Source organism: Haematobia irritans, chromosome 1 (genome assembly GCF_050003625.1).
Source record: "Haematobia irritans isolate KBUSLIRL chromosome 1, ASM5000362v1, whole genome shotgun sequence".
In the NCBI taxonomy this organism is placed as follows: domain Eukaryota; kingdom Metazoa; phylum Arthropoda; class Insecta; order Diptera; family Muscidae; genus Haematobia; species Haematobia irritans.
Window position 1 is genome coordinate 169,424,980 of NC_134397.1, and position 23,234 is coordinate 169,448,213.

At 32.8% G+C, this 23,234-nt stretch overlaps 1 protein-coding gene across 1 annotated transcript; it reads right to left on the reverse strand.

Moving 5' to 3' along the window:
* Nucleotides 1–15,755: 15,755 nt before the first annotated feature.
* LOC142242899 (uncharacterized) lies at nt 15,756–21,275 on the reverse strand. Its single transcript, XM_075314389.1, has 7 exons — nt 21,181–21,275; nt 20,502–20,648; nt 18,616–18,687; nt 17,983–18,552; nt 17,715–17,902; nt 16,388–16,550; nt 15,756–16,335 (listed from the first exon to the last, which is right to left on the reverse strand). The coding sequence occupies exons 2-7, from the start codon at nt 20,569–20,571 to the stop codon at nt 15,857–15,859; spliced, it is 1,542 nt and encodes a 513-aa protein (XP_075170504.1). The 5' UTR covers nt 20,572–20,648; nt 21,181–21,275; the 3' UTR covers nt 15,756–15,856.
* Between the last annotated feature and the right edge of the window lie 1,959 nt (nt 21,276–23,234).

Consider the following 23,234-nt stretch of genomic DNA (forward strand, 5'->3'; position numbering starts at 1 on the left):
GTTATTGTAGTCCTTTGCAAATGCATTTTAGATATGGAACCTTAAAAAAATTTCTTTAATATAACGATAACTAAACGTCTTTTATGTGAATAAGGATTCCTTGAAGAAGCATCTTTGAATGAAGCACAATAATTTCATGTTTTCATATATTAGGGCAAAAATCAAGACTGGCAACCAACCACTCGAAGGTGACAATGCAGAAGTGCACAGTGTACCAAATGTGTTAAAATATTTAACAGATATTAACTTTCATGGTGAGATAAGACATTGTTAAACTGAAAATACACAGAAAAAATATTTACGTGATATTAAAGATTACACAACCTTAATTTTAGGATGTGAAATTTACAAAATATTAAGGACACAAACAATGAAATTTTAATTAAAATGAAGTTTATAATCTTTGCTTCAAAATGTTTTTTCATTAAAAAAATTTTTGAAGCTAACCATTGCACCACGGGGAGCCACCATGCTTAGCATGGCCGCCTTGCATACACAAGGTCGTGGGTTCGATTCCTGCTTCGACCGAAAACCAAAAAGTTTTTCAGCGGTGGATTATCCCACCTCAGTAACGCTGGTGACATTTCTGAGAGTTTCAAAGCTTCTCTAAGTGGTTTCACTGCAATGTGGAACGTCGTTCGGTCTCGGCTATAAAAAGGAGGTCCCTTGTCATTGAGCTTAACATGGAATCGGACAGCACTAAGTGATAAGAGTGAACTTCTCACCAATGTGGTATCACAATGGACTGAATAGTCTAAGTGAGCCTGATACATCGGACTGCCACCTAACCTAACCTAGGACACGAATTTTGGAAACTTGCATCCCTCTGTTAAAGTAGCATGTCTTTGAATTAAAGCAAAACATTTTTGGTTTAAAGAAATTGTCCATAAATTAACTAAAATTTTGAAACTTTACATTTAAGATAAAAACGCTTCAAATATAGGCTAAGACTTATTTTGAGGATTTATCGTCTTTGGTTTAAAGTTTTTTTTTTTTTTTTGTAATTAAGAAAATATTTTTTACTTTGAAGTATCCGTTATAATTAGGATTTTTAAACTGGTATTTGTTTGTATGTGAGTATCTTTATTAAAAAACCGCGAAAAGCGAATGAACATTTGATAGATGGGATCTTTATCCTAATTTTAATTTTATTGGTCCTAGATTTAAAGCCAGATAGGTCGCTAAAATTTTTCTTTGTTTTAAAGAAGCCGCAAAATATTATTTTGTTTAAGTTTATTTTTACAATTTTTGTAAGAAAATTTCCCCATCTCAATGAATTTTTTTTTTTTATTCCAAGTATGTTTCCAAATTTTATGAACTAAACATGGGTATAAATTTCATTATACCAAAATATCACCCGAAATGCTTAAAAGTTCGATTTCTAAGTTATGTGTACATACGTAAAAAGGTTAGGTTAAAGTGGCAGCCCGATCAAGTTTCAAGCTCATTTAGACTATTCAGTCCATTGTGATATCACATTCAACTAAAAGTACCTATTACATATGGACACTTCTAGTTTTAACCACTGAATCTTCTCTATTATTTTCTTTTGTTGAACCAACCAGATTTTTCCAAAAACATTAACAGACTGCCTAAGTTAACGTTTTCCAGGTCCGCCAGTAATCTAAAGCGATATGGCCCTAAAATTCGCTTACGCCTTACACAAAATGCAGGACACTCACACAATAGGTGTTTAATTGATTCCTTTTCCTCCGCATCATGACAACTCATACAGTAGTCATTATACTTCGCCCCAATAGTTTTTGCAAATTCGCCTATCAGGCAGCGACCCTTTATAGCAGACATCAGGAGTGATATTTGATGTATTGAGAACACTAGCATATCTAGTGTGCGGTTCAAGTTTAAATGGGGCCATATACTACCCTTGCAATTCTCCCATCGAACATTTGCCATCATGATAGCCTTCTCACGCAGTAAGAGCTTGCAGGTAGCCAGAGACATACCAACAGATTCTAATTCCTCTGGAATATGTAAGGTAGTTCCTAGCCTTGCTAACTTATCTGCTTCGCAGTTCCCCGGTATGATTCTATGGCCAGGCACCTATATTAGGTGAATATTATACTGCTCAGCCATCTCGTTGGCTCAGAATCAATACCAAAATCCTTAAGGAAAGGTCAATATCATTTGATCCAAGTAAACATTTTTCGAGTGTATTCTCGCATGGGCTCGACAAACCAAATCGGGGAATCGGCCTGCATGGGAGCCATGTACAATTTAATATTAGTGTACATTTCTAGTAACTCGGAGTGAAACTTTGGTCTCAGAGTGAAAATTTGATTTCCGGTGGTCATAACTCGGGCGGAAGATTTTTATGGGAGCTATATCTAAATTAGAAATTTTGGGAGCCACCGTGGTGCAATGGTTAGCATGCCCGCCTTGCATACACAAGGTCGTGGGTTCGATTCCTGGTACGACCGAACACCAAAATGTTTTTCAGCGGTGGGTTATCCCACCTCAGTAATGTTAGTGACATTTCTGAGGGTTTCAAAGCTTCTTTAAGTGGTTTCACTGGAATGTGGAACGCCGTTCGGACTCGGCTATAAAAAGGAGGTCCCTTGTCATTGAGCTTAACATGGAATCGGGCAGCACTCAGTGATAAGAGAGAAGTTCACCACTGTAGTATCACAATGGACTGAATAGTCTAAGTGAGCCTGATACATCGGGCTGCCACATAACCTAACCTAACCTAAATTAGAACCGATGTCCACCAAATTTATCACACTTGACTATATCGCTAATTTTACTTATTGTGCAAAATGCGAGGCGATATCATCGAGTAAAACACTTTAGCTTTCTTACAAAGAAAAAACTACAATCGATGCTCGGTTTTACGAACGATATATTGTCAGACCCTTTCCTTATTTAGAAAAATTCATTAAATCGGTAAATAAATATATATTCTTGATCAGGGAGAAATTCTAAGACGATATAAGCATGTCCGTCCGTCTGTCTGTTGCAATCAAGCTACTATCTTCAGTAAAGGCGCTATCGTACTGAAATTTGACTTAGATTCGTCTTATGTCTGCACACAGGCCAAGTTCGAAAATGGGCTGTATCGGTCCAGGTTTTGATATAGCTCCCATAGAAACCGATCCCCGGATTTGGGGTTTTGGGCTTCTAGAAACCATAGTTTTCATCAGATTTGTCTGAAATTGGAAATCTAGATTATTTTAGGACAACAAATGGGCGTGTCGAAAATGGTGTGTATCAATCCATGGTTGGGTATAGCCCCCATATAGCCTGATCTCCTGATTAACTTCTTGGGCTTTCAGGACACCGGCCTTCTACCTGAAATTAAAAATCTAGAGATATTTTGGGTTCATAAAAAGGTGTGCCGAATATTTTGTGTATCGGCCCATGGTTTAGTTTAGCCTCCATATAGCCTTATATCCTGATTTGACTTCTTGAGAGTCTAGACATTCGAACTTTTATTTTGGGTTCAAAACAAGTTTAAAACAGAGTGCCGCATATGGTGTGCATCGGTTCATGTTTTCGTATTTACTTCATACAGCCTTATCTCCCGATTTGAGTGTGTAAGACATCCCAATTTTAATTCAATTTGCCTAAAATTCAAAATTAAGAGGTATTTTGGGTCTACACATAAGAAATCCGAATATATAATCGATCCATTTTGATATACCCGATCTCCCGATTTGACTTTGATTTTTATTTTATCCAATTTTTATCCGATTTGCCAGAAATTTTAAAATTTAGATGTATTTTCGGTATGAAAATAGGTGTAACGAATATGGTGTGGATCGGTCCATGGTTTGGTATAGCTCCCATGTGTTAAGTCTCACGATTTCTATGTTGGTATATATGTTTGCTTGGCTGTCATCAAATCCACTTGAAATTCTGTATATGTATTTTCCAGTAACCTGATGAAGAGCTTTGTAAGGAAACAACTACATTTTTTGATTCATTCACTTAAGTCCGTATACACTTGTTTGACTTCGAGTTTCCCTTCATGATGACCGGACAAACCTATCTCAGTAGTCTTTCTGTGCGCTCTAACTTCTTTCAATCGTACACTTTCTATTCCAGGAATTCTTTAATTTGTTTCCAGTCCACATTTTCAAGCATTCATTGTGGTATCACAATGGACTGAATCGCTCACTTACACTATTCAGTCCACAGTATAGGGCTGTCTTTATACCTAACCTAATCTCTCCTAGGTTCCATGTCATGGAATATCTTTTTCCAGACATTTGATGGAATCTCTCATCTCTTGGTGTCTGTAGTACTAACTCTACAACTAAAATTCAGAGAAGACTTATTTTTATAGCCACCAGCATAGAATGGTGATGGGGGTATAATAAGTTTGCCATTCCGTTTGTAACACATCGAAATATCGATTTCCGACTATATAAAGTATATATATTCTTGATCAGGGAGAAATTCTAAGACGATATAACCATGACCGTCTGTCTGTTTGTTTGTCTGACTGGCTGTCTGTTGAAATCACGCTACAGTCTGCCATAATGAAGCAATCGCGCTGAAATTTTGCACAAACTTTGTCTGCAGGCAGGTCAAGTTCGAAGATGGGCTATATCGGTCCAGGTTTTGATATAGTCCCCATATAAACTGACCTCCCGATTTGGGGTCTTGGGCTTATAGAAACCGTAGTTCTTATCCAATCTGCCTGAAATTGGAAATCTAGGGGTATTTTCAGACCATTAAGAGGAGTGCCAAAAATTGTGAATATCGGCCCATATTTTAGTATAGCCCCCATATAGACCGATTTCCCGATTTTACTTCTTGGGCTTCTAGAATCCGCCGTTTTTATCCTATTTACCTGAAATTGGAAATCTAGAGGTATTTTAGAACCATAAAAAGGTGTGTCAAAAATGGTGAGCCTCGGTCCATGATTTGGTATGGTCCCCATATAAACCGAACTTCCGATTTGGGGTCTTAGTCTTATTGAAACCATAGTTTCAATTGGAAATCTGGAGGTATTTTTCAATTGGAAATCTAGAGGTATTTTTGGACCATAAAGAGGTGTGCCAAAAATGGTGAGTATCGGTTCATGTTTTGGTATAGCCCCCATATAGGCCGATTTCCCAATTTTATTTCTTGTCCTTATAGAAACCGTAGTTTTTATCCAATTTGCCTGAAATTGGAAATCTAGGGGTATTTTCTGACCATAAAGAGGTGTGCCAAAAATTGTGAGTATCGGCCCATGTTTTGCTATAGCCCCCATATAGACCGATCTCCCGATTTTACTTCTTGGGCTTCTAGAATCCGCAGTATTTATCCTATTTAACTGAAATTGGAAATCTAGAGGTATTTTCGGACCATAAAGAGGTGTGCCGAAAACTGTGAGTATCGGTCCATATTTTAGTATAGCACTCTTAAGAATGATCTCCCGATTTAACTGCTTGGGTTTCTAGAAACCGTACTGTTTATCCGATTTGCTTGAAATTGTAAATATTCTGGTACTTTAGGCTCACAAAAACGGGTATCGGATTTAGTTTTTATCGGTCCATTTGGTAAGGGCTCTATATAGACCGATTTCACTTCTTGGAGGTATAGAAGGCTCACTGATCATTGAAACTCAATGTAAAATTTCCAGATTTTACTTCTCGGGTGAAAATCTACAGATTTAAGATTTCAAATCAAGACGTTATTTTATAATATTCTTGCACACTTATAAGAGATGTTAATGATTCCTCTAAAACTCAAACAAAAATGGTTCTTATAAATCCAGAAAGTGATATAGTCTTCATAGGTAAAATCTTTAAATTTATCATCGGGAAGTGTACTGGTTGAACTTCTCTGCTTGATCTGTCATCAAACCCCCCTGAAATTTCAAAGGAAACCCTAATATTTTATTCATGGTGGTGGGTATTTAAGATTCGGCCCGGCCGAACTTACTGCTGTATATACTTGTTGAACTTCTATTTGTGGTTTCAACAGTCTTGTTATTGTTCGTAAAATCGAACGTAAATTTTGTTCATTCGATTATTGTTTAGAATACTCAAAGTCACGAATTTGGGTGTCCGTTAAATGGATTTTCGGTCAATAGATTATTCGGTAAACAGGGCTTCGATTATATGTTGATATATTTATCCATTGAAAATTGTTAAGCTATGGCCATCCGAAAGATAGAATATATAGAAGAATATAGCAAAAAAAGTGCTCAAAATATAATTTAGAGAAAAAACTGTAGAAGCAAATAAAAACGAAACGCAACCAATCTCCTTTCTCATCGAGTACTTTCGGCTGGAATAAGTGATTTTATGTTTAGAGTTGAATATTACGTCACTATGTATTTGTCTAACCAGCAATAATGCAAAATCTATCATTTGCTCTACTGTGCAATGTGTTTTTCGGTTTTCCCACCACTGCATGAAGGTTAGTTGTAAAGCTTTCTATTCCCATTCCATGTCTATCGATAAGCAAAGCTGAATACTCATAGAGTATGGCTGCGGATGAAAATGGCGTCGTTCCATAGTAGAAAAGAAGAAAATAGTATTTTTGGAATTTGCATAAATTTTCCTAAGTGCATCAACCAGTAAATTAAAGGAAACTGCGGTTTCTTCAAATTATGTAAAATTATGTGCTTAAGAAAATTACATTTTCATTGAAGCGTAACAACAGCAGCAGAGGCAGCAGGAAAGAAAAATATGTTCTATACATACCGTCATCATCAAGAGGCAATGAACATCCGTCCGTCTTCGAAATAACTTTTATAGATCGTTTTTTTCCTACGTAGCAAACGCTAACAAAAGCTTAAGGATTATTTGAATCTATATACCAGAACACGCACATACAAAGTTAGAAAGCACTGACGTTTACGTTTTGCTTTTTCCACTCAAGTTATGTTGATTTGAGCACAAAAAAATGAAGTTTTTTATCTGTGAGTTGAAATTTTCTGTGGTTAATATTTACTGAAACATTTTCATCAGAACAATGAATTGATTTCATTGGAGATAGCTAGTAAAGGTCATTCTGAATTCAATCAGATGGAAACTATTATCATAAAAGCGTAGTTTTCTTATTATGCTTTTAAGACACATTTTTTCAATTTACAAAGTAGTGTAAAGTAAATATTTAGAAGGACTCATAGTGGTTTAAATAAAATAAATTGAAACCATTCACAAACTCCAGAAAAAATGTAAATTGTTAAACGAACATTTCTTTTTAAGCAAACGCACACTGAAAAAAACGCATGCCCGGTTCCATAGATTTTGTCTTTACTTTAAAAAATTTAGTATTGATTCCGAGCCAAAGAAGCGGATAATACAAGTAAGGATATTTTTTTTAAGATACAATTCTTTTTTAAATTTGGGGTTTGTGTACTTGCTTCTAGGAAGCAAATTTTAATTTTTTTTATACCCTCCATAAAGTATATATATTCTGGGTCGTGGTGAAATTCTGAGTCGATCTAAGCATGTCCGTCCGTCCGTCCGTCTGTTGAAATCACGCTAACTTCCTAACGAAACAAGCTATCGACTTGAAACTTGGCACAAGTAGTTGTTATAGATGGAGGTCGGATGGCAAATGGGCCATATCGGTCCACTTTTACGTATAGTCCCCATATAAACGGACCCCCAGATTTGGTCGCTAGTATTAATGCATATTATTTTTATATAGTACCAACCTTCAAATGATTCGTGTCAAAATTTGACGTCTGTAAGTCAATTAGTTTGTGAGATTGGTATGCAAAATTCAAGCGTTGTGAAATGAGCACGGAGGACGGTGAACGCAGTGGACGCCCGAAAGAGGTGGTTACCGACGAAAACATCAAAAAATCCACAAAATGGTTTTGAATGACCTAAAATGAAGTTGATTGAGTAGCAGAGGCCCTAAAGATATCAAAGGAATGTGTTGGTCTGTGCAAAATGGGTGCCGCGCGAGCTCACATTTGACCAAAAACAACAACGTTGATGATTCTGAGCGGTGTTTGCAGCTGTTAACTCGTAATACACCCGAGTTTTTCCGTCGATGTGACAATGGATGAAACATGGCTCCATCACTACACTCCTGAGTCCAATCGACAGTCGCCTGAGTGGACAGCGACCGGTGAACCGTCTGCGAAGCGTGGAAAGACTCAAAAGTCAGCTGGCAAAGTAATGGCCTCTGTTTTTTGGGATGCGCATGGAATAATTTTTATCGATTATCTTGAGAAGGGAAAAACCATCAACAGTGACTATTATATGGCGTTATTGGAGCGTTTGAAGGTCGAAATCGCGGCAAAACGGCCCCATATGAAGAAGATAAAAGTGTTGTTCCACCAATACAACGCACCGTGCCACAAGTCATTGAGAACGATGGCAAAACTTCATGAATTGGGCTTCGAATTGCTTCCCCACCAACCGTATTCTCCAGATCTGGCCCCCAGCGACTTTCTCTTGTTCTCAGACCTCAAAAGGATGCTCGCAGGGAAAAAATTTGGCTGCAATGAAGAGGTGATCGCCGAAACTGAGGCCTATTTTGAGGCAAAACCGAAGGAGTACTACCAAAATGTTATCAAAAAATTGGAAGGTCGTTATAATCGTTGTATTGCTCTTGAAGGGAACTATGTTGAATAATAAAAACGAATTTTGACAAAAAAAAATGTGTTTTTCTTTGTTAGACCGGGGACTTATCAGCCAAGCTGTTACCATGCGAAAACTGTATATAGCATATCGGTTCATAATTCATATGGGAGGTACAACTAAATCTGAACCGATAAAGCTGCAAAGTTGAATGTTTGTTAGCAAGGAGTCCGTTGCGCTAAGTGTTGCAAAAGCTGTGTAATAGCGCTGATGTCATTTAATGTGAAAATACTGATACTTCAATTTATTACAAACAGAATAACAAAGTTAATATATCCCCATTTTGATGTGCAGTGTATTTAATATACATCCCAAAATTCTCATCTAGAAATGAACAATATTTTCACTTCACAATATGTTAAGTTCTTTTGAGGTTATATTTAAAAATCCTTTGTTTTACTCAGTTTTAGCAATAAATTTAAATTTTCTAAATTTTACCGCGTTAGAACACATTAAGGACATACACTCTTGACTTTAAATCATACAGTAAAAAAAAGTGAACTCTATATTTCATTAAACCAATTTAACTATATTTTATTTTATGAAATTATTATATTTGGAGGAAGTTTCAATTACTCTGATAATTTTTTGCGTACGTTAGTTAAATGAACTAAACGACGGGAAAAATTATACACAAATTAAGCATATAGATTTACTAAATTCGTATTTCTCATAAAATAGTTGATTATTTCTTCAAATTTGTAAATTTTACTACGAAAGCATCCATCATGAATTTCGTATGTAACTAAAGACATTCTTGCAATTTTGAACTCCATTTTTTCCGTCAAACTACGAAATTTTCTTTAAAAAGTGAAAAAAAAATTATTTATATCTAATAAATTTTCTTGAATTTGTCGAAACTTATTATTACTTATTTTTGTGATATCGGCGTGATGCCGATAAATTTAAAATTAATCAAAATTTTTCCTCCTGGTGAGTTCACCGATTTTTCAATGTAAGCTCCTGGGTTCAAAACTCGTTTCTGAATTTTTTTAGATTTGGACTAAATTATTTTTTTTCCCCTAAAATAAATGATGGGTAACTATTTTTATTTAATGAGATATGGTTAGTTAGGCATGGTTGTTAACGGCCATATACAAGCACAATGTCCCAAATTTCAACTGACTGGGATGAAATTTGCTCCTCCAAGTGGATCTAACACCAAATCTCGGGATCGGTTTATATGGAGCTATATATAATTATGGACTGATATGAACCAATTCCTGCATGGTTGTTGGATACCATATACTAACATCACGTACCAAATTTCAACCGAATCGGATGAATTTTGCTCTTCCAAGGGCTCCGGAGATCAAATCTGGGGATCGGTTTATATGGGGACTATATATAATTATGGACCGATTTCGACCAATTTTTGCATTGGTGTTTGAGGCCATATATTAACACCACGTACCAAATTTCAACTGAATCAGATGAATTTTGGTCTTCCAAGAGGCTCCGGAGGTCAAATCTGGTGATCGGTTTATATGGGGGCTATATATAATTATGGACCGATGTGGACCAATTTTTGCATGGTCATTAGAGACCATATACTTACACCATGTACCAAATTTCAGCCGGATCGGATGAAATTTGCTTCTCTTAGGGGCTCCGCAAACCAAATCGGGGGATCGGTTTATATAGGGGCTATATATAATTATGAACCGATGTGGACCAATTTTTGCATGGTTGGTAGAGACCATATACTAACACCATGTACCAAATTTCAGCCGGATCAGATGAAATTTGCTTCTCTTAGAGGCTCCGCAAGCCAAATCGGGGAATCGGTTTATATGGGGGCTATATATAATTATGAACCGATGTAGACCAATTGTTGCATGGTTGTAATATACTAACACCATGTACCAAATTTCAGCCGGATCGGATGCAATTTGCTTCTCTTAGAGGATCGGCAAGCCAAATTTGGGGGTCCGTTTATATGGGGGCTATACGTAAAGGTGGACCGATATGGCCCATTTGCAATACGATCCGACCTACATCAATAACAACTACTTGTGCCAAGTTTCAAGTCGATAGCTTCTTTCGCTCGGAAGTTAGCATGATTTCAACAGACGCACGGATATCCTCCACCATCCTATGGTGGAGGGTATAAAATGCACCAATATCACTTGGTGCCAGAAAGTACCAAGTTGGTGCTTTTTTTGAAAAGGCACTAAAAAGGCAATTTGGTGTTTTTAGGAGATCAAAAAGCTCCAAATTTTGTGCCGAAAGCACTAAATTGGCATCACTGTCTAAATCTGAACCGATTTTGACCACATTTAACGTGCATAGTTATAATAATAAGTCTGCTATCTCTGCAAAATTTCACTTAAATTGAAGTATAACTTTGGCCTCCGTAATCATATGAGTGTAAATCGGGCGAAAGGTATATCTAAATCTGAACCGATTTCAACCAAATTTGGGACACTTACCGATACTATTAAACGTACTTCTTGTGTAAAATTTTGAAGTAATACATCAGGGAAAACTCTGACGAAAGATATATATGGGAGCTATATATATCTGAACAGATTTTAACCTAAGTTTCCACACTTAATAAGGTACACCTTGTGCAAAATTTGAGGCAAATCATGGAAAAACTCTGGCTTTTGAGGCCACATAAGTGCAAATCGGAAGAAAGATATTTATGGAAGCTATAACTAAATCTGAACCGATTTCAACCAAATTTGGCAAAATTAACGACATTATTAAAGGTGCTCCTGAGCAAAATTTGAAGCAAATCAGGGAAAAACTCTGGCTTTTGAGGCCATATAAGTACAAATCGGAAGAAAGGTATATTTGGCGTTGCACAAACTTATTATACCTTGTACCACAGTAGTGGTGAATAGCATACAAATTATGAAAAATGTGTTTTTTATGTTTTACCTCATCACAATTAATGAACTAGGTTAGGTAAGGTTAGGTGGCAGCCCGATATTAATTAACTAATGCGAAATCAATGCTGCGAATGTGTAAAAATGTTACTTCCACCCTACGATAAGCCATGTAAAATTCACTTTTTCAGAGTCAATTTTGCACGACTTTCCGATTATAAAAGAACATTTTCATTGCTTTTTTGGCTACGCTTCTTTTGCTCGGATATATGGTAATATCTTTGATAGCACATTAACTGTTCTCATAGAATTTTCTGCATGAAAATATAACAAATACATGATTCACAAATCATTTACATACAATTCCCAAAACAACTCTTACAGCATATAGAACAAAAATTTACTTTCACTTATATGATCTTTTGTTCTGATAACTACTGCGGATTGTTTCATAATTTCCATTGAAATTCAAGCAGCCGTAATTGTGCGTATTGGAGCATACGACAATGCGTGTTAACTGTCTTTAATCAGACAAGTGAACTACAACGGCGAACTCTGATTCTTATTTCTTTTACTAGGATGGAATCCAGTCACGTTGTGGTTCAAGCGAATCCAACATCTGCAGTTACAAGCCACAAAGTTAACGATGAGTGAATCGGATGAAAAAAAAATGAAAAAAAAAATTGCGGTTTAGCAGGAAAAGATTTGTCGTTCTCCACTATTCACAGTCAACATTTAACAATAAGCGAAACTGAGGTGAGGTAAAAATATTTTTCCAATGGCCTTTACGCGGATGCAATGCGGCAATGGGGAACTTTTCTGATATCAATGAGTGACACCTCATTTTCTATTTTAAGCTCGATGATAAGAAAACTCTTTCTTAAAGCCGAGGATGAATATTTTGTCTGTGTCTGTAATTAATGAGGTACTAATTATTTAGAGAATACCTGAGAATACATAATCTCTGTATATAGAAGAAAATCCAGCTCAATATCAATATTTACTACATCTGTCAGAGGGTCTTCAGAGAATAGGGCGTAGGGATTTCCTATAGGATGTATGTATTCTAGAATCCCAAGAACCGAAATATAACCTAGATTTTGGGGGCCATGGTGCGGTAAACATGAAGCGGAGCAATTCCTTTTTAACCCACTTCTGACGCGAGCTGAGTGGGATGGTGCCGAGGCATGTTGAAATATCCATAATCTGCGACCGAAATGATTGTGTACCCAGAGATTCAGTAATGTCTTTAGGACATTTACCCAATAATATTTGTCATTTATTTTTTTCCCTCGGTGGCCCATACTACTGTGCTTAAGTTGTGTGGCTAACCGAAGATTTTTTTCAGCTGACCTCTTTGAAGGTTTCCTTTGCAATGCGTTTTTATACCCTCCACCATAGGATGGGGTTATATTACCCTTGTTATTCCGAAATGTCTCAGACCCCATAAATTACATATGTTCAACGTCGTGATAAAATTCTGAGTCGATCTAGAGATGTCCGTCTGATGAAATCATCCTAACCTCTGAACGAAACCAGCTATCGACTTGAAACTTGGCAAAATCATATAAAAATTGGTCCATATAGTTTGGCTTGCGGAGCCTCTTGAAGGATCAAATTTCATGCGACCCGCTTAAAATTTGGTACGTGGTGTTAGTATATACGTGGTATAATATATTGTTAGAGGATAACAAGAATGCAAAAATTGGCCCATATAATTGGTTCATAATTATTTTGACAAAACTTTCTATAGCACTAAATTTTGTATAGTAATAAAATTTAATTTTACAATTATACAATTGTAATGAAATTTTTACAAAATTTTCTATAGAAATAAAATTTGGAAAAATTTTCTATAAAAATAAAATGTTGACAAAATTTTATATAGTAATAAAATTTTGACAAAATTTTCTATACACCGAAAAAAAGTAAACTGTTTTATAGGAAGAATGAACTACCTCGCACGAAAATTGAACTAAATTTTACTCCACATTTTGAGATTTCCACAAAGCGTTTATAAAACCAGGAAAATTTAATGCCCTGTTGTACTTTTTAACTGCAGTTCACGAAATTACATCCTCTAATAGAAGAAAAACTTAACTAAAAGTAAAGAAGAAAATCATTGGCGCCAAATTACCATTTTAACCATACAGTAGTTCATTCTTACTATTTGCGGGAATCGTACGAAAATCTTCTTTTGCTTTAGTTCATATTCAACTTATGTGTACGGTCATTGAATTTTATACCCACATTTAGTTCATAAAATTTTTGAGGAATATGTTACTTAAAAAAAGTAAAATTTCATTAAGTTTGTGGAAAATTCCAGAAAAAAATAATAAAATTTAACTTCTAGCAAATAAAATGTTTCCAATAAAAATAAGTTAAATTAGCGTTAGTTTAACTACGGAAATTTTTTTCTGTGTAGAAATAAAATTTTGGTAGATTATTTTTGGGGATCGGCTATATATAACTATAGACCGATATGGACTAATTTTGGCATGGTTGGTAGCAGCCATATCTAGCGCAATGTACCAAATTTAACCAAGTACCAAATTTCAACCGGATCGGATGAATTTTGCTCCTCCAAGAGCTCCGGGGGTCAAATCTGGGGATCGGTTTAAATTGGGGCCACATGTAATTACGGACCGATATGGACCAATTTTTGGATGATTATTAGAGACCATATACTAACACTACGTACCAAATTTCAGCCGGATCGGGTGAATTTTGCTCTTCCAAGGGGCTCCGGAAGTCAAATCTGGGGATCGGCTTATATGGGGGTTACATATAATTATGGAAGGATATGGTCCAATTCCTGCATGGTTGTTAGAGACTATATACGTACACAACGTACCAAATTTCAACCGAATCGGATGAATTTTTTTCATCCATGAGGCTCCGGAGGTCAAATTTGGAGATCGGTTTATATGGGGGCTATATGTAATTATTGACCGATGTGGACCAATTTTTGCATGGTTTTTAGAGACTACATACTAACATCATGTACCAAATTCCAATCGAATCGGATGAACTTTGCTCATCCATGAGGCTCCGCAACCCAAATCGGGAGATCGGTTTATATGGGGGCTATATATAATTATGGACCGATGTGGACCAATTTTTGCATGGTTTTTAGAGACTATATACTAACAACTTCCAAACGAATCGGATGAATTGTGCTCATACATGAGGCTCCGCAAGCCGAATCCAGGGATCGGTTTATACACTGATAGAAAAAGCTTCATTGATAATGTGAATTGCTTCGTTGTATTAACGAAATTTGTCATTAAAATTGAGCCAACGAAGCTTTTCGTTAAAACAACGAATATGTCGTTGTACTAATGAAATGAATTATGAAATACTTGTCATAAATGCAATGAAAGAAATCATTGTAATAATGTAACAAATCCATTATATCAATGAAACAAAATTATGGTATGAATGAATGATTTCATTGTAATAATGTAACATATTCATTGTAACCAAGAAGCATAGTTGTTGTACGAATGAATGATTTCATAGATATTATGAAGCCTATTCTTTGTATCAACGAAACATAATTATTTTATGAATGAATGGCTTCATTGTTATAATTCAAAATATTCATTGTTTCAATGAAAACTTTACATTGTTTGAACGAAAATATTTCATTGAAATAATGAAAGCGATAGTAGTATTAATGGCGGACAATAATTAATACTATGAATATATTCGTTGTAATAATGATACAAATTCGATCTCCCAATGAAATATGTTCATTGTTTTAATGAAAACTTTACATTGTTTCGATGAAAATATTTCATTGAATTTATGAAAGCGATAGTATTATTAATAGCGGACAATCATTAATACTATGAATATATTCGTTGTAATAATCACTATTAATTAAATATTGTAAGTATATAAGAAACTCTATTCAAAATAAAATGTTTGTAATAAATGGGCTAATTTCCTTTTACATTTTAAGCAAAACAGCATTGTTTTTCATAATTTAAGAAAAAATTTATTGTTCTCAACAATAAAGCATTTATATAAAACTTTACTTAAGTGTTAAGAAAATTATACTTATGTAATTATTGAAATACCTCAAAATTTTTGTTGTTGACATGAATCAAAAAGGTAATTATAACTTCGAAAAAATATTATATAAATATATAAACTTATAAATTTTTGTTTCATTACAAAAACTAAACACACATACGACAGAAAAATAATACATCAAAAAATAATCATACCTCTAATAATTATAGATTTTTGTTTCATTTTAAAAACTAAACACTTTTCATACGCCAAAAAATATATATTCCTTAGAATGACAATTATATTACCCCTTTCTTACAAGAAATCTAAAACCACAAAATTATGAGAATCGTAATAATAGTATTTTCAAACATTTCATGTAGTAATTTTTAATCTAAAAAAAATAAACCAAATCCTCATACAAATTGTGGTTCATACATTTTATAGAACAGTAGATAATTCATGAATAAGTGATAAAACTTTGGGGAAGCCTTTTTTGCCGTCAGCAATATTATAAAAAAATTTTTCAATAAAAACCCAGAAAGGGTAACATGCTTCCGGGTATTCTACATTAAATATGTGGAATACCTTGAAGCATATGTCTAATGCTCGACAAAATGTATTCACCTCCAACAATTGAGCATCTAAATAAACGTAATATTTTTCAATGTTAAACATTTTTCTGTTACCAATTGCCAATATAAATGGTTGTATGGGTTCACCCCTCTTTTTTAAGAATTGAAGCCGATCTTCCTGTTCTTGAAGCGTTTGGCTGATGAAAATGAATGACTCTTGCGAATCACGTATGGAGTAACGACCATAGGTTTTTTTGCCATCACAGTCTTTGCGTTGGAATTTTTTAGTGGGAAAGAGGTAGCTGTGAAGGCTCCAGAGAAGTTTTAGTCCAACGCCATTTATATCTATAATCAAAATAGTTATTGGAGTGAATTTAATAATTTTGAATATAATTACCTTCTTGAATGTTGTTCGGATTTATTCCCGCCAGAACTTCCTTCGACTCTTTGTCGTGAATTGTTAAATGTTGTTTCATGTAGTTGGAGAGGCATATAAATTTGTCAGTCCAGCCGAGAATTTGATCAGCATCCTTATGAATAATAGAGAAATCAATATCCATCTATTTAAAGAGAATTTTAAATATCAGTGTTCAGTTATACATTTGTTTTATGTATCTTTTTAATCGCAACTTAATTTAAATTACTAGTTTAATAAAAATATTTGTTTTATGTACGTACAAATATTGAGAAAATTTAATTTAAATTTGTTTACTCTAAAAAAATTGATTTTAACTTTATTTGATTTGATTGGTCTTAATCTATATAGGATTGACTTTAATTTAAATTTATTTAATTTATTTTTGAATATTTTTGAGTTAATACTTTTTTTAAATGTTTATACTTTATTTAATCAACTTAAGTCTATATTAATGTTTAATATAATTTGGATTTTTAAATTTAATTACTTTTAATTGAATTGATTGTAGTCTAGATATTAAATTAATGTTATTTTTAAAAATGTATATATTTTAATTTAATCAAAGACAGTTTTCTTAATTTTTAATATATTTTTGTTTTTTACGTTTACTTTATTCTAGATAGATTTGAGTTTAATTTAATACTAATTTATTTGAACATTTATTGATTTGGTTGAATTTAACTTAAATTAATATTTTTTTTTAATTATATATTTTAATTTAATCAATGATAGGCTATATCAATTTTTAATATAATTTAGATTTTAAGTTTAATTTAGTCTATATAGATTTGAGTTTAATTTAATATTGATTTATTTTAAAATTTTTTGATTTGATAGAATTTAACTTAAATTAATATAATATAAAAAATCTGTATTTTAATAGGCTATATTAATTTTTAATAAAATTTAGATTTTTAAGTTTACTTTAGTCTATATAGAGTTTAATTTTAATTTTTTTGACATTTTTTGATTTGATTGAATTTAACTTAAATTAATATTATTTTTAAAAAAATTTATATTTAATAGGCTATATTAGTTTTTAATAAAATTTAGATTTTTAATTTTGAATATAATTTAGATTTTTAAGTTTACTTTAATCTATATAGATTTGAGTTTAATTTAATATTGATTTTTTAGAATTTTTTATTTGATTGAATTTAACTTAAATTAATATTATTTACAAAAAATCTATATATTAATTTAATCAACATTTAATTTGAAATATAGACTATATATTTCATTTTAATTTAAAATTGAATTTGAATTACAATAGTTGAATTTTAATAAGTTTAATTTGTTTACTTACCAATTTAAACCCAAAACGACCTTTGTATTGCGGCCAGGCTTTTAAAGACTCACTCATGTTTAAGCTTTTGTTGTGAATTTGATCTAATCTATATTTAGAACACGAAGACCAGCTAGACATAAACTCATCGGCCGACAGATTGTCATATTTTAAACTTTGCATAGAAATTAAAGCATTTTCTTCAGGAGCTGGAAAAAGAAAAAAAGAAATATTTTAGTTATTGATGAGCAAATTTTATATTAAATGATATATAACAACTCATACATACCAAACTTAGCTTTTGCATCCTCATTATTTTTTTTCATCGATTTTGTCTCGCTAAGTGACTTCAATTGCTTCCTGATATTGTGAAATTTTGTATAAATCTTGCCACGCCTTTCGGTTCGGTAAAACTCTAACTTTTCTGTTGGAAAAATTTCGAGAATTTCATTTTCCAAACGATGACTAGTTTGTAACGACAAAGGCAAATTGTTGAAATCGAAGTGTTGAACAATGGTGTTAATTTCAACTGATCGGTGCTCATCAGTTAGTGTACGTGTGTTTTGATAATTTTGAAGAATTTTCTGGCCATTGTGATGATTTTTCAAAATATCCATGGTTTTGATATTGCTTACGGATATATCGACTTCATTTAATGATAATGAGGTTTTCGGAGAGGATACTTCATTTATAGTTAATACTTTATTATTTTGGTCCATAGATGGTAATTTGTTTTCACTTCTCCACTCTTCAAGGCAATATTTAAATGTAAGGGCGTCTCCAATTTTCAATTTATTTGTGATTAATATTAAATCATCAGTTTTAATCCTCTTAAGCAAATTTATAGTTATATTTTCATCTAAAATATAATATATATGGTAATTTCAAATTCAATAATCAAGTTTTTTGTGCAATGTTTTACCTTTGAAAAATTCTTTCAAATGTAGCAAATTCCATTTTGATAAAATAGTGGTCAAATTTTCGTCACTTTCGTCTAAAAATAAAAAGAATAATAATTTCATGCAAATACACGTTAAAAATTTTATACGGTCTCTTTTAACCGTATCATAAATTTTCCCTTAGATGTTTTTATAATTGTGGTAGGAACTCCTAAAATGACTTCTACTCTCATGACGTCATAGTCTCCTAAGTCGGAAGGATCCACTTCAAATGCAGTGTAATGTTTAGAATATTTAAAAGAATTTATTTGTCTTGTGTACAGATATACCAAATGATCGGATATTACAACTTTTTCGATTATGAAGAAATTGTAATCTGATGTTCGAGTTGCTACGTAAAAGCCGCTTTTGTACAATATATTGTTGAAACGTACTTTGTTGTACAGATCAATATTTTTAGGTTTTGTATTCAGTTTATTTGAAATGATATCTAGATCAAAATTTTTTACTTTATCCATGGAAGAATAAACAAGATGTTTTCGTTGTTTCTTTGAAATTATGAAGTTTGCAAAATAAAATTGATATTTTCTAGCAAGGGAAATGCTAACATTTTTTCTGGAACTTATTGATCTTGCGTACTGTTTAAAAACTCTGTGGCGGGCTTCGTAATGAAAGCTCCAAAACTTCCGAAGTGGTCCACATAATTCCATTACCTCAGGGTAGTGAGTCAAAATATGAAATTTCGGTTTCAATGTATCTTTAAAAAGTTTAATATATAATACGTTATGTTGTCTTATAAGCTCCTTGAAGGATGATCTGGAAAAGTCGGTGCTTTGAAATAAGAGCACGTTATCTATTATCTCTATCAAAACTAAAATAAATTCCCATACATCATCCTCTGAGGGCAAAAGATCTCCCACCATAATTGGAAAATACACAACAAAAGTTAAAATTTCCCTAGCTGACATTTTAAGGTGATTATTTTTCAGGTGTGACATGGTTATATCTGGTGATATATTCCCCACTTCTAATTCACCATACTCAAAATATTTCTTTCGATCATTCAATTTGTCTAAAGAAAAATATTTTTTCTTAGTAATAAAGTATAATAGAGCATGGCACAAGTCATAGTGGCAGATGCCCTCCATAACATCATGCATAACATCGACACTTACATTATCGATAACATGAAACGAGGGAATGCGATTGAATTCGCATCTGGTCACAATCCCAGTTGTAGTGGGATCATTTTGATTGATATGATTTTCATAGTTTTGATGTGTCCGCCGCAGTTCGGGCAACGCCATAGGAATGATCTGACTGTCAGCTTTGCTAATTGTACAAAACCTACAAAATGGCTTGTTAAATGATTTCCCATAACCCATCAAATAATTTACACCGAGATTATCACCCACAATTAAAACAGGAATGCAATGAGGATGATTTTTTTCACCCGTCGAAAGTTCAACCTCAATTCCGTCCACTTCCAACGTTATCATTTGATCAATCAAAGCGTTTAAACAAGCCTGTCTTCCAAATGTTTTTAAATCATTGGATGTTATTGCAGTTATAAAAAAAATGTTGTCTAGTTTAGTGTCTTCTGCGACACAAGGGAAACTAAAGTAGAAATTAGACACAACGTTAGTGGAATGCGAGCCCAAGGGGTTGTTAATTTCAATTTCATCGCAATACACTATATACGGAATGAGCAACTTTCCGGGATATAAACTGCACTTTTTTTTCCAAGTATTACCTTGAATAATGTTTGTAAACGAATTTGCATTTAAAAGATTTGATATATATTTTGTCATGTGTAATAAAGCATCATCCTTTTCAAGAATTTTTTTGAAGGTAAAAGGTAAATTCATAATACCGATCTTTTTTTTCACCTCACAAAATTCTAACTTACCTTCTTTGTGAATATAATCCTTGGACGTATCCTCCTGCTCTTCAAGATTCTGCATATTTCCCTCTTCCATCAGCCTTTTTTTCAATAGGTGTTCAGTTTTCACAGACTTAAATGTTGTTTTGCACGCTGTTATTATGTTACAAATTTCTGAAAATAGGTTTTTGTCAAGCTTTTCCCCGAATTCACGAAATAGGTGTAGCAGAGGGTCTATAAGTAATTCCAAAAGGCTTTTATATATGGTCTCCGCGTCACTTCTCGGAATATTAAAATTTGAATATAGTTTAGTTGCAAAAATGAGAACATTTTTTGATATACATTTTATATTAGAGTCGCTGTCTTTCTTTGGCTCTAATATTTCATTATCGAAATCTTTGCAACTTTTCTCATTTATTAAAACATTTGTAGCGGTTTCACCAATATTGCTATGTATATCATCAGGCAATAATATTAATGACTCACTTTTATCCATCGATGACGCTAACTTTGTTTGTGCATGCTTAACGCGACAATGCCTTTTGAAGCCAGAGGAATTTTTATAGGCCGCTCCACAGCACCTATAAGTGTCATCGTATTTTAGAAAATGATACGATTTTAAATGTTTAAAATAAGTATCATTTTCATCAAATGTTTTGTGGCACAAAAAGCACTTCATTTTTTAATAAAAAACACTTGCACTCACTAATTTACACAGAGCAACCAAACTTTTACTTTTTTATGTTTTGCCGACGGAGAAACACACTCGCGAATAATCATACGTGCGCACCGATAACTTGCATAAATCACACTGACATTATGAATTGGCTGTTGCACAGCCGTGGTCATGCCTATTACATTAATGCCAGGGTTGCCACGAAATATTCTAATACGAACAATTTGATGAAAATTTAAATTTATTTTAAAAGCATGGCTATTTTTGAAATGTTTAACATAATATGAAATTAGTGAAATCTAGCATAATTTGTTAAAAATATCTATATTTCGTGTTTTCATTTTCATTTACGTTTTTGTTTTATTTGTTTGTATGTTCCCGGTAAAGACTAAAATCTAGTTTAATACAAGTTGTCCGATTGGTATATTTTTTTGCCAGCATGTAGACTTTTCGATTCTAAAGGTGGGTATTAAGTTCGAATTTAGCCGCAAAAATCGTCATTTTTTTCACTTAAGTGAAAACTAAATCAGTAAAAAAAGGCATAAAATTATACATATTTGTTGCAAATTTGATTGTAACTTGATGGGAAATAGACCAAATCAAATTTTCACAAAGTTTGTATTCCTTAAAGTGGATTAATTAAGAAAAGTAATCGTGAAAAAATGGCGATTTTAGCGGCTAAACTCGAACTTAATACCCACCTTAAACACAAAATGTTATTTACTGCCTTTTGTCAGAAAGTCATATTTTCGAAGTTACGGGCCCCGAAACTTTCCATTATCATTTATATTAGATTTGGTACCAAACGCACAAAATATTCCCAATAATGATATATATGGTATCCAAATACTAGGTACACACAAAAAAATTTTTTCTGATTCAATCACGAAATTAATTGATCCAATTAATTTTTTAATTGAAATGTCTTCAATCACGAAAATGATAGTATCAATCACAGTTTTAATTGGGCATAGAAAAAATTCTTGATTAAACAATTAATTAATTTCATTACCAAATTTCAATTAATTTTTTAATTGATTCAATTAAAAATTTAATTGATGTTGATTGCAAAACTCAATTAATTTAGTAATTAAAAAAGGTAACTATTTTCAATTACATTCTGAATTGGCTTAGAAATTTTATTTGGATTAACAATTGATTGTTTGAAAAAAATTTTAATTAAAAATTTAAAAAAAAATGTTCATCACTTTTTTAACTGACTTAGTCTTCCGAATTTCATTAAAAGTTAATTGTATCAATTAACTTTTTAATTAAAAATTTTAAAATTTCCAATCATTGACTTAATTAACTTAATGTTTCTATCTTGATTAAAAACTTAATTGTACCAATTAATTTATTAATTGAAAAAAAAAAAATTCATTTAAACAATATGGTACTCATATTAAAGCGTACTCGAAGTACATTGCGAATTCAAATACCGCGTAATTTTTTTGAAAAACAATGTTCGCCTGCAGCGCTTTTAATTACAAAAATACCCGGTTTTACACTATATTTAATTTCCTAAAAAGGAAAATTTCTCAATTTAGGTGGAACTATTTTTTCGGTTGCGGGGTTTTCTTTAACAAAAACTGTCTTCCCACTCTCGTTAAGTCGCAAAAAGAAAAATTTTTGCCAAAAGCATCGCAAAATTTTTCTTTACAAAAAACCTGCGTTTCGTTTTTAAATACGTAGACTGTATGTATGTGTATCCAAAGCAAATCCCAAAATAGTAAAAATTATAATATTTTTCTAGGATATTTCTGCAAACTATTATTTTCTCTTCAAAATACACCATATATACTAAATAAATTTTAAATTTAAACAAAAAGCTGCCTTTGTAAACAAATTTTTTTCAGGGGTCGACATCTCGAAAAAAACGCTCTTCCGAAAAATTTTTTACTTTACATTTTTTCTTTAAAGTGCACTCTCCTATCCCCAAAATATTGTGGTAAAGAAGATTTTTTCCATAAATTATTTTATAAAAAATGTGCGCAAAAAATGCTTACATCTTAGAAAATAAAAGATTTTGCAAATTAAAGTTTTCATGCGGAAAGTATTCAAAATAATTTCTTGTAACTTTTGTA